Source organism: Xenopus laevis, chromosome 1L, assembly GCF_017654675.1.
Source record: "Xenopus laevis strain J_2021 chromosome 1L, Xenopus_laevis_v10.1, whole genome shotgun sequence".
NCBI classification, from domain to species: Eukaryota; Metazoa; Chordata; class Amphibia; order Anura; family Pipidae; genus Xenopus; species Xenopus laevis.
This window is the reverse complement of record NC_054371.1, coordinates 232,470,926-232,483,032: the sequence shown is the minus strand read 5'-3', so window position 1 is coordinate 232,483,032 and position 12,107 is coordinate 232,470,926. Positions and strand designations below refer to the sequence as shown.

General features: G+C 40.8%; 2 protein-coding genes across 2 annotated transcripts in view; one reads left to right on the top strand and one right to left on the bottom strand.

Annotated features, from left to right (window-relative positions):
* Positions 1-6,772, bottom strand: part of LOC108719191 — a 24,857-nt gene extending 18,085 nt beyond the window's left edge. Inside the window, 1 exon segment of the mRNA XM_041585162.1 lies at positions 6,639-6,772. The gene's annotated coding sequence lies outside the window, so the exon portion shown is untranslated.
* On the top strand, positions 6,742-12,107 carry XB22166267.L (LOC100145065 L homeolog). Its single transcript, NM_001096130.1, is given in 5 exon segments — positions 6,742-6,862; positions 9,173-9,355; positions 9,666-9,847; positions 10,604-10,789; positions 11,263-12,107. Coding segments are annotated over 4 exon segments (969 nt in total). The 5' UTR covers positions 6,742-6,862; position 9,173; the 3' UTR covers positions 11,682-12,107.

Below are 12,107 nucleotides of genomic sequence, written 5' to 3'. Positions count from 1 at the left end.
AATACAGTTACATAATTCCAGAGACAGCGCATGTAATACTGAATACATTAACATAATTCCAGAGGCAGCGCATGTAATACTGAATACAGTTACATAATTCCAGAGGCAGCGCATGTAATACTGAATACAGTTACATAATTCCAGAGGCAGCGCATGTAATACTGAATACAGTTACATAATTCCAGAGACAGCGCATGTAATACTGAATACATTAACATAATTCCAGAGGCAGCGCATGTAATACTGAATACAGTTACATAATTCCAGAGACAGCGCATGTAATACTGAATACATTAACATAATTCCAGAGACAGCGCATGTAATACTGAATACATTAACATAATTCCAGAGACAGCGCATGTAATACTGAATACAGTTACATAATTCCAGAGACAGCGCATGTAATACTGAATACATTAACATAATTACAAAGGCAGCGCATGTAATATTGAATATAGTTACATAATTCCAGAAGCAGTGCATGTAATACTGAATACAGTAACATAATTCCAGAGACAGCGCATGTAATACTGAATACAGTTACATAATTCCAGAGGCAGCGCATGTAATACTGAATACAGTAACATAATTCCAGAGACAGCGCATGTAATACTGAATACAGTAACATAATTCCAGAGGCAGCGCATGTAATACTGAATACAGTTACATAATTCCAGAGAGAGCGCATGTAATACTGAATACAGTTACATAATTCCAGAGGCAGCGCATGTAATACTGAATACAGTTACATAATTCCAGAGGCAGCGCATGTAATACTGAATACAGTAACATAATTCCAGAGACAGCGCATGTAATACTGAATACAGTAACATAATTCCAGAGACAGCGCATGTAATACTGAATACAGTTACATAATTCCAGAGGCAGCGCATGTAATACTGAATACAGTTACATAATTCCAGAGGCAGCGCATGTAATACTGAATACAGTAACATAATTCCAGAGACAGCGCATGTAATACTGAATACAGTAACATAATTCCAGAGACAGCGCATGTAATACTGAATACAGTAACATAATTCCAGAGACAGCGCATGTAATACTGAATACAGTAACATAATTCCAGAGACAGCGCATGTAATACTGAATACAGTAACATAATTCCAGAGGCAGCGCATGTAATACTGAATACAGTTACATAATTCCAGAGACAGCGCATGTAATACTGAATACATTAACATAATTCCAGAGACAGCGCATGTAATACTGAATACAGTAACATAATTCCAGAGACAGCGCATGTAATACTGAATACATTAACATAATTCCAGAGGCAGCGCATGTAATACTGAATACAGTTACATAATTCCAGAGGCAGCGCATGTAATACTGAATACAGTTACATAATTCCAGAGGCAGCGCATGTAATACTGAATACAGTTACATAATTCCAGAGACAGCGCATGTAATACTGAATACATTACATAATTCCAGAGGCAGCGCATGTAATACTGAATACAGTTACATAATTCCAGAGACAGCGCATGTAATACTGAATACATTAACATAATTCCAGAGACAGCGCATGTAATACTGAATACATTAACATAATTCCAGAGACAGCGCATGTAATACTGAATACAGTTACATAATTCCAGAGACAGCGGCATGTAATACTGAATACATTAACATAATTACAAAGGCAGCGCATGTAATATTGAATATAGTTACATAATTCCAGAAGCAGTGCATGTAATACTGAATACGTAACATAATTCCAGAGACAGCGCATGTAATACTGAATACAGTTACATAATTCCAGAGGCAGCGCATGTAATACTGAATACAGTAACATAATTCCAGAGACAGCGCATGTAATACTGAATACAGTACATAATTCCAGAGGCAGCGCATGTAAATACTGAATACAGTTACATAATTCCAGAGAGGAGCGCATGTAATACTGAATACATTAACTGAAAATTCCAGAGGCAGCGCATGTATACTGAATACAGTTACATAGACATTACCAGAGGCGCGGCATGTAATACTGAATACAGTAACATAATTCCAGAGACAGCGCATGTAATACTGAACTACAGTAACATAATTCCAGAGACAGCGCAATGTATATAGATACGTTACATAATTCCAAGAGCAGCGCATGTAATACTGAAATACGGTTACAGTAAATTCCAGAGACAGCGCATGTAATAACTGAACTACATTAACATAATTCCCAGAGGCAGCGCATGTATACTGAATACAGTTACATAATTCCAGAGACAGCGCATGTAATACTGAATACAGTAACATAATTCCAGAGACAGCGCATGTAATACTGAATACAGTAACATAATTCCAGAGACAGCGCATGTAATACTGAATACAGTAACATAATTCCAGAGACGCGCATGTAAATACTGAATACAGTAACATAATTCCAGAGACAGCGCATGTAATACTGAATACAGTAACATAATTCCAGAGCACAGCGCATGTATACTGAATACAGTAACATAATTCCAGAGGACAGCGCATGTAATACTGAATACAGTTACATAATTCCAGAGACAGCGCATGTAATACTGATACGATAACATAATTCCAGAAGACAGCGCATGTAATCTGAATACAGTAACATAATTCCAGAGACAGGCGCATGTAATACTGAATACAGTAACATAATTCCAGAGACAGGCATGTAATAACTGAATATAGTAACATAATTCCAGAAGACAGCAGCATGTAAATATTGAATAGCAGTAACAGTAATTCCAGAGACAGCGCATGTAATACTGAATACAGTTTGACAATATCCAGAGGCAGCGCATGTAAATACTGAATCGTAAATAATTTCAGAGACAGCGCATGTAGTACTGAATACAGTAACATAATTCCAGAGACAGCGCATGTAATACTGATACAGTAACATAATTCCAGAGACAGCGCATGTAATACTGAATACAGTAACATAATTCCAGAGACAGCGCATGTAATACTGAATACAGTAACATAATTCAGAGACACAGCGCATGTAATACTGAATACAGTAACATAATTCCAGAGACAGCGCATGTAATACTGAATACAGTAACTAATTCCAGAGACAGCGCATGTATACTGAATACAGTAACCATAATTCCAGAGACAGCGATGTAATACTGAATACAGTAACATAATTCAGAGACAGCGCATGTAATACTGAATACAGTAACATAATTCCAGAGACAGGCATGTAATACTGAATACAGTAACATAATTCCAGAGACAGCGCATGTAATACTGAATACAGTAACATAATTCCAGAACAGCGCATGTAATACTGAATACAGTAACATAATTCCAGAGACAGCGCATGTAATTACTGAATACAGTAACATAATTCCAGAGACAGCGCATGTAATACTGAATACAGTAACATAATTCCAGAGACAGCGCATGTAATACTGAATACAGTAACATAATTCCAGAGACAGCGCATGTAATACTGAATACAGTAACATAATTCCAGAGACAGCGCATGTAATACTGAATACAGTGTAACATTAATTCCAGAGACAGCGCATGTAATACTGAATACAGTAACATAATTCCAGAGACAGCGCATGTACATGAATACTGATATACAGTAACATAATTCCAGAGACAGCGGCATGTAATACTGAATACAGAACATAATTCCAGAGACAGCGCATGTAATACTGAATACAGTAACATAATTCCAGAGGACAGCGCATGATACTGAAGTAGCAGTGATAATTCCAGAGACAGCCGCATGTAAATACTGAATACAGTAACATAATTCCCAGAGACAGCGCATGTAATACTGAATACAGTAACATATTCCAGAGCAGCGCATGTGAATACTGAATAGAGTAACATAATTCCGAGAGAACAGCGCATGTAATACTGAACAGTAACATAATTCCAAGAGACAGCGCATGTATACTGAATACAGTAACATAAATTCCAGAGACAGGCATGTAATACCTGAATACAGTAACATAATTCCAGAAGACAGCGGCATGGTAATACTGGAATACTAAGTAACATAATTCCAAGAGACCAGCGCATGTAATACTGAATACAGTAACATAATTCCAGCAGACAGGCATGTAATACTGAATACAGTAACATAATTCCAGAGGACAGCGGCATGTAATACTGAATACAAGTAACATAATTCCAGAGACAGCGCATGTAATACTGAATACAGTAACATAATTCCAGAGACAGCGCATGTAATACTGAATACAGTAACATAATTCCAGAGACAGCGCATGTAATACTGAATACAGTAACATAATTCCAGAGACAGCGCATGTAATACTGAATAACAGGTAACATAATTCCAGAGACAGGCTGTAATATGAATACAGTAACATAATTCCAGAGACAGCGCATGTAATATACTCGAATAACTGAATATCAGAACATAATTCCGCAGGTAGCGCGCATGAATACATGTTCAGTACATCATGTAACCAGCGCATGTGGAGATGACAGCGCACTAGTATACACTATTCCAGAGACAGCGCAGTAACATGTATTCATGTAATACAGTATACATAATTCCAGACAGCGCATGTAATACTGAATACAGTAACATAATTCCAGAGCAGCGCATGTAATAGAATACAAATTCCAGAGGCAGCGCACTGAATACAGTAACAGAGACAGCGCTGTAATACTGAATACCGATGAATACAGTAACATAATTCCCAGTAATACTGAATACAGTAACATAATTCCAGAGCACGCGCATGTAATACTGAATACAGTAACATAATTCCAGAGACAGCGCATGAATACTGAATACATAACATAATTCCAGAGGCCCATGCGCATTGTAATACTGAATATAGTACATAATTCCAGAGACAGCGCATGTAATACTGAATACAGTAACATAATTCCAGAGACAGCGCATGTAATACTGAATACAGTTACATAATTCCAGAGGCAGTGCATGTAATACTGAATACAGTAACATAATTCCAGAGGCAGCGCATGTAATACTGAATACAGTAACATAATTCCAGAGGCAGCGCATGTAATACTGAATACAGTAACATAATTCCAGAGACAGCGCATGTAATACTGAATACAGTAACATAATTCCAGAGACAGCGCATGTAATACTGAATACAGTAACATAATTCCAGAGACAGCGCATGTAATACTGAATATAGTAACATAATTCCAGAGACAGCGCATGTAATACTGAATACAGTAACATAATTCCAGAGACAGCGCATGTAATACTGAATACAGTTACATAATTCCAGAGGCAGTGCATGTAATACTGAATACAGTAACATAATTCCAGAGACAGCGCATGTAATACTGAATACACTGACACGTGAGGTGAGACATTTTGGGGGAAGGGTTGGTGCCTATTTAACAAGTTAGAGAATAAAGGCTACAGACATAATGTTCATACATGTTCTTATTGGGTTAGTAAGGATTTTTTCCACTTCTGGTAAATTGGAGATTCAGATTTACTTTTGTCTCCTTCATGTGAGAAGTTCAGTAGGTTGTGTGTGTGTTACACAGGGATATTTGTGATTTTGTGCTGCACTACATCATACTCTATGGCTATAAGCTACTGAAGTACAGAGGCCATTATTAGACACACACAGTTGTATCTACGTGTTGCATTTCAGTGCATTTGTGTCGGTGCAGCCCCCACAGAGAACAGTCTGGCACCATCCCTTCCATAAGCCAATACACCCCATCTCTGCAGTCGGCATAGGATTTCCAATTCCCCCCATTAAACTGGATTCCTAACCCCCCCCATGCTGCAGAAATAATGGGGAGACCATTTGGGTGCTGCTATAGGTCTGCCCTGCAGTATGTGAATTTTATAGGGTTCCAGTTTTAAAGGGGGTGATTTCATATTTCTCTGCACGGGATTATATTGGCAGGGTGTTGGTTGGAGTACTATACTAAAAGGAGTTGTTCACCTTTAAATTAACTGTTTGTATGATATAGAGAGGGATATTCTGAGTCAATTTGCAATTGGTTTTCATTTTTTATTATTTGTGGTTTTTGAGTTATTTACCTTTTTATTCAGCAGCTCTCCAGTTTGTAATTTCAGCCGTCTGGTTAATGGGGCCAAATTCCCCTAACAACCATGCATTGATTTAAATTGGAGACTGGAATATAAATAGAATGGGGCCTTAATGGGAAGATGAGTAATAAATAGTAGCACTAACACTATATTTGTAGCCTTACAGAGCATTTGTTGTTTTTAACAACAAGTCGGATCAATGTAGTGGTTTACATGCGATTCTCATCACTTCTGTTTTCACTAAACCGTCCGACATGTCGCATGCGTTTAGTCGCATTGCGACGTGTCGGGTCAAAACGCATAATCTAGTCCTGCCCTAAATGAATTGCTAATTAGCCATGCAGCCTGTGGATTCCATATGCGTTTGGTATTAAAGGGGTGAGGTTAACCCTATGCCAGTAATACCCACATAATCATTGGCAGTTGCTATAGATACAAGGCTGTACAGAAGCAGTGCAGTCAGGAGATGACTCTCGTATACCTGTAGCACTCTCTCTAATATAATCCTAAATCATTGAAACCATGTCTGTGGCCCCTTCTTTTCACATATAAACCCCCATGCTCCTTACTGCTGCTTCATAGAGAAGTTATAGTCACTTACCTGCACTGCTGATCACGCCCGCAGCATATTGTAGTGTGAGGAGTTCCCAGGCTGGGCTTAATGAAAGCAGGTGAGGGTAATAGGGGAAGCTGTGCTGAATTAAGGGAGAGTAGGTGAGAGACAGGGTGCTGGGGATGGGGGGGAAGAGATTAGAAAAGAAGATCCACTTATTCCATTAGACTGGAGGTGACTTACTAGGGCCGCTATTTGGTGCTGATTTACAGGTACTTCTCATTCTTATTCTACGTAGCCATGCACAGGCCTCTATAGAATATATATAAAGGTATTCTGAGCAAGATCCATAGGCAGCCATGCATTGTATGTTACACATAGGAGATAATCCGGGAGATGGAGGGGTCACTCATTTCTTTCTCACCAATCCTTTCATTTCACTGATCTCTCTAACCATTTCCCTTTCCTTGGTTCCTATGGCCCAGTCCTTAGTTACTGCTCATTCTTAATCTCACTCATAGAGAAGCCTCACTCTGCATGGCAATTTTGCTGCAGACTGCACTTCTTTTAGAACAATATTTTCTTCCCTGTGTAGCCATCTCAGTTGTATGTGTCTGGTTTTAAGGGGTGACTTTGCAGCCCTAGGGAAGAGCTCTATTTGTATCTGTTGTCTGGCTTGGGGTGCTGGGAGTTATTGTTCTACAACATCTAGAAAACTGCATGTTGAACATCCAATTTCTAAACTTCAATCTATACTCCTGCCACGGGGATAATGATCTGTATCTCACACATGTATTGATATTGTACATCAGTCAGGAACCCCACTGTCCCTCTATACTCCTGCACCCCCAAACCTTGGGATAATGATCTGTATCTCACACATATATTGATATTGTACATCAGTCAGGAACCCCACTGTCCCTCTATACTCCTGCACCCCCAAACCTTGGGATAAAGATCTGTATCTCACACATATATTGATATTGTACATCAGTCAGGAACCCCACTGTCCCTCTATACTCCTGCACCCCAAAACCTTGGGATAATGATCTGTATCTCACACATATATTGATATTGTACATCAGTCAGGAACCCCACTGTCCCCTCTATACACCTGCACCCCCAAACCTTGGGATAATGATCTGTATCTCACACATATATTGATATTGTACATCAGTCAGGAACCCCACTGTCCCTCTATACTCCTGTACCCCCAAACCTTGGGATAATGATCTGTATCTCACACATATATTGATATTGTACATCAGTCAGGAGCCCCACTGTCCCTCTATACTCCTACACCCCAAAACCTTGGGATAATGATCTGTATGTCACACATATATTGATATTGTACGTCAGTCAGGAACCCCACTGTCTCTCTATACCGCTGCACCCCCAAACCTTGGGATAATGATTTGTATCTCACACATATATTGATATTGTACATCAGTCAGGAACCCCACTGTCCCTCTATACTCCTGCACCCCCAAACCTTGGTATAATGATCTGTATGTCACACATATATTGATATTGTACGTCAGTCAGGAACCCCACTGTCTCTCTATACCCCTGCACCCCCAAACCTTGGTATAATGATCTGTATCTCACACATATATTGATATTGTACATCAGTCAGGAAACCCACTGTCCCCTCTATACTCCTGCACCCCCAAACCTTGGGATAATGATCTGTATCTCACACATATATTGATATTGTACATCAGTTAGGAACCCCACTGGCCCCTCTATACCCCTGCACCCCCAAACCTTGGTATAATGATCTGTATCTCACACATATATTGATATTGTACATCAGTCAGGAACCCCACTGTGGGTTCTTTACTCCTGCACCCCCCAAACATTGGGGTTAATCTGTACATGTGAGTGTTAGGAAGATTTGCACATGTCCCCCATAGTGTAACATTAAAGACCCCATGCCCAAACATTGTCATTAACACAGTAAATACTGTATTCATAAGTAAAATTGACTCCTGTGCTGATATCGCATTTCCTCAATTTTACAGAATTTTTTCTGGTTTCCTTGAGAAACATAAATGGGGGATTTACTGTAGTAGTAAATAAATTCCGTCCAGAGACAGAAAATTTAAAATAAATGAAAATAAGTCCAGTTGGCACTACTTATCAGTTATGTGGTACTTGCCCTTTAATGACAAGCAGATGAATGAAATGACTGTGATAAATATCTAATACACTGTAGAATAAATCAGTTTATTAAATAATAATAGAAAATAATAATACTCTTTATTAAATATATATATATTTTTTTTCCTACACTTGGGTTGGTTTTAAGAAAGTCATGCTGTGAGTCACTGCCAAATTTCCCCTGTTCTTATTGGCTGATTCCAGCACAAGTCAGCAACTTGCAATGTAATACAGGGACTGACACACAGCATGGTTGTTTTGCATGTAGGGAAAGTTAGGTTGAGGAATCACATACCGGTTTGTTTAACAAAAAAAGTAACATTATAATGATCTCATCATATTTTGAAGGAAGAGATAGGAAAAGTAAATATCCTCCCAGACATGTTTAACAATAATAATATTTTGTTATTGATGCTTAGGATGGAGCAGGAATTGGCTGATGGATCTGTGGGACGGGCATGGACTCAGCAAGAAACACAAGCAATGCTGGATCTGATCCAAGACACGGGTTTGGGACCAGCATTGACCCGCAAAGGATTCCAGAACTGGGACGTGTTTGAGAGACTCCAGGTGCTTCTGGGTCACTGCAGGGTGAGAGCCAGGTGAGGCTTCAGGGAGTTACATGGGTGTTAGAAGGGTGTGGCTGTGGGGTAGGACCGCTTCTACATAAAAGCCCATGTGATCTGAGCACTTTGGGTTATAGCCTTTGTTCTCTGCACAGGGGTTTGAATAGTCTGTGAATAAACCCATATGGTGTGAGCTGGGCCATCTTTTGCTTCTCAAAAGTGCAGAGTAGACTAATTCTCATTATTTATTTGATCTGGGTGTTGGTACCTGCTGGGGGTTAGCTGTGCCCTAGTCCAAAACTGATTTTGAGAATGACCATGCCTTTTGCTTCTCTCCCTTCTCCAGCTCAGCAGAGATTAAGGCTCAGTGGCAAGCATTGAAAGTGAAGTTCTGGCGCCTCAAACGCTTCGTTGGCCTAGCACCCCTGGTCGCCATCACTGCTGACTTCCCCTTTTATCAGCAGATGGAGCAGCTCTTGGAACCTCACAAGAGAATGGAGATCTGCAGTCGAGAGGCTGATAGCACCGGTGAGTTCGGATTTGGTTTGGTATTTGGCCGGATCTTCCACAAACTCTAATTTGCATATGCAAATCAGCGAGGGGGTGGGAAAAGCGACCCGCTTGTGGCAAAAAAATTTTTTACTTCTTTGTTTTGTGACAAAAAATCATATGAGATTGAGGATTTGGTTCAGCCAGGCACTAGGATTTGGCCAAATCCTGCTGAAAAGGGACGAATACTGAACTGAATCCTGGATTGTGCATCCCTAAAATGGGAGTTATTTCTGTAACTCTAGAACCTGAGCCACTGAAAGTCTGAGTCAACTTTTTGGGCTCAGGGAGTAAGAGACCAGCAACTCGTACTCAAGTGCATCATGAGCAGGAAGGTATAGTTGTACATAACTAAGGCCAGTTGTTTTGTTCAGCAGGAAGCAATGCTGTAGTCTCCTGCATGTAGCAACTCAAGCAGAACCATATGTAGGGGAAAGCCTTTTCTGAGCATCACAGTCCTTGGGACAGTGGGGGGCCCAGACAGTGTAGGGGGCACATTATCTTCATGTTACACCACTGGATAAGAGGAATTTACTAAGGTAGGCCAGTCTAACACCTGGAATGTGCAGTGGAATATTGGCTAATGGAAGCTGAAAGATGCTTTGGGGGGACTAGAAGTGCCTTATGTTTGTGGGCCAAACTTGCCCAGGTACATTCCAAGCCCTGTAGCTCCTGACTGGAGAATATAGTGAGCCTATAAACCACAAAGCTCTGTAATTCTCATCCCATTCCCAGTTCAGGAAAGTGGGAGACCAACTTCCTCATTGTCCGACACCCTGTCTGATGAGGACATGACAGATGAAGCTTCCATTCCAGAAATGCATCATGAGCAAGAGCCTGCCATGCACAATGGAGGAAACCTGGCACCGGAGAATGCACCAGAGAATGCACCAGAGAATCTACAAGAAGCTCAGCAAGAGGGTATGTGCCACAGTTAATACTGAACATGGCAGGGGTCTTGTTAGTGACTAGGGACAAATACAGGAGAGGTGAGATGGGGGATGCTATTAGCATGTAGTGCTGGCAGTTTTGTGGGCACACTTCATATGTGTGTCAATAGTAAGGATTTAGGAGAGGTGGAGCTATTTTAAGGTAGTGTAGGCAGTCAGTAGTTGTGGCATAGAGTAGCATAGACATGCCCAGGACATATGTCAGTACTGATGTTACATGTTTGTGATTGTGATAAGTGTTGTTAGTAGGAGCAGGACATATATAGGTGCAGTTGGCACTGGAGGGAGATGCTATTAGGGACTAGTGAAAGCAGTAAGGAGGTGCAGTTGGCACTAGTTGGAGGGTGTCCAATTTCTTAATCTAACCAGTCATATACAGTAAGTAGAGTGAGTCCCATTCAGGTGAATAATTAACTGACACTGTATTTGCTGTGTTTCCCATAGGAGCCGCAGGCAGGAATGCACGTGTAGCAGCTCAGGACTTGGAGCCCATACGGCTACTGCACAGTACAATGGCACAGTTAGTGGAAGGGATGCAACAGCTGGTTCAGACCCTAAATCGTGTGTGTGGGGTACAGGAGCAGATCTCCATACAACTGGCATATTTCTGCTCCCTGCTGCCAACATTTCCCATGCAAAGCCAGGAGTGCAATGGCCGCCCTCATAGCCAGGAGTGCAATGGCCGCCCTCATAGCCAGGAGTGCAATGGCCGCCCTCATAGCCAGGAGTGCAATGGCCGCCCTCATAGCCAAGATGAGGGGAAGCTTCAGAAAAGGAAATCTCTGGTTCAGAGGCCACGGATCTCCAGGGTGCTGCGCAGGAGTCTGAGGATCAAGAAATTTGCCGCCCGATACTCCACCTGAGTTACCAGCAAGCCAGGTTGGGGATTGTAGGGTTCATAGGAATGGGGGGGGGATTGGGGGTGTTTAGTTAAGAAATAAAAACAGTTGTTTCCTTATTAGTAAAAAGCTGAATGGGCAGCAGCCCCTCCAGACAGGTGTAGAGACAATGGGAACATTTCATACTTTTTGTTTTTTGTATGTATGATTGTTATGTTTTGGGTTCCCCCAAAAAAGGGGACATAGAAAGGGGCAGCACCAGGTTGGCTTGTCCTGCAACCATTATTAACCCTCTGTCTGCTGGTCAGTGCTGGAGGTTGGCCTGAGCTCTGTATTATGTTAAGATTGTCTAGAAGTGTCTCCAGCCTGACACTCTCTGAGCACTTGCTTCTAAATACGTTTTCTATAGAAACAGCTTGATTTGCCTTCTGTTCAATAAACGTTTATTCT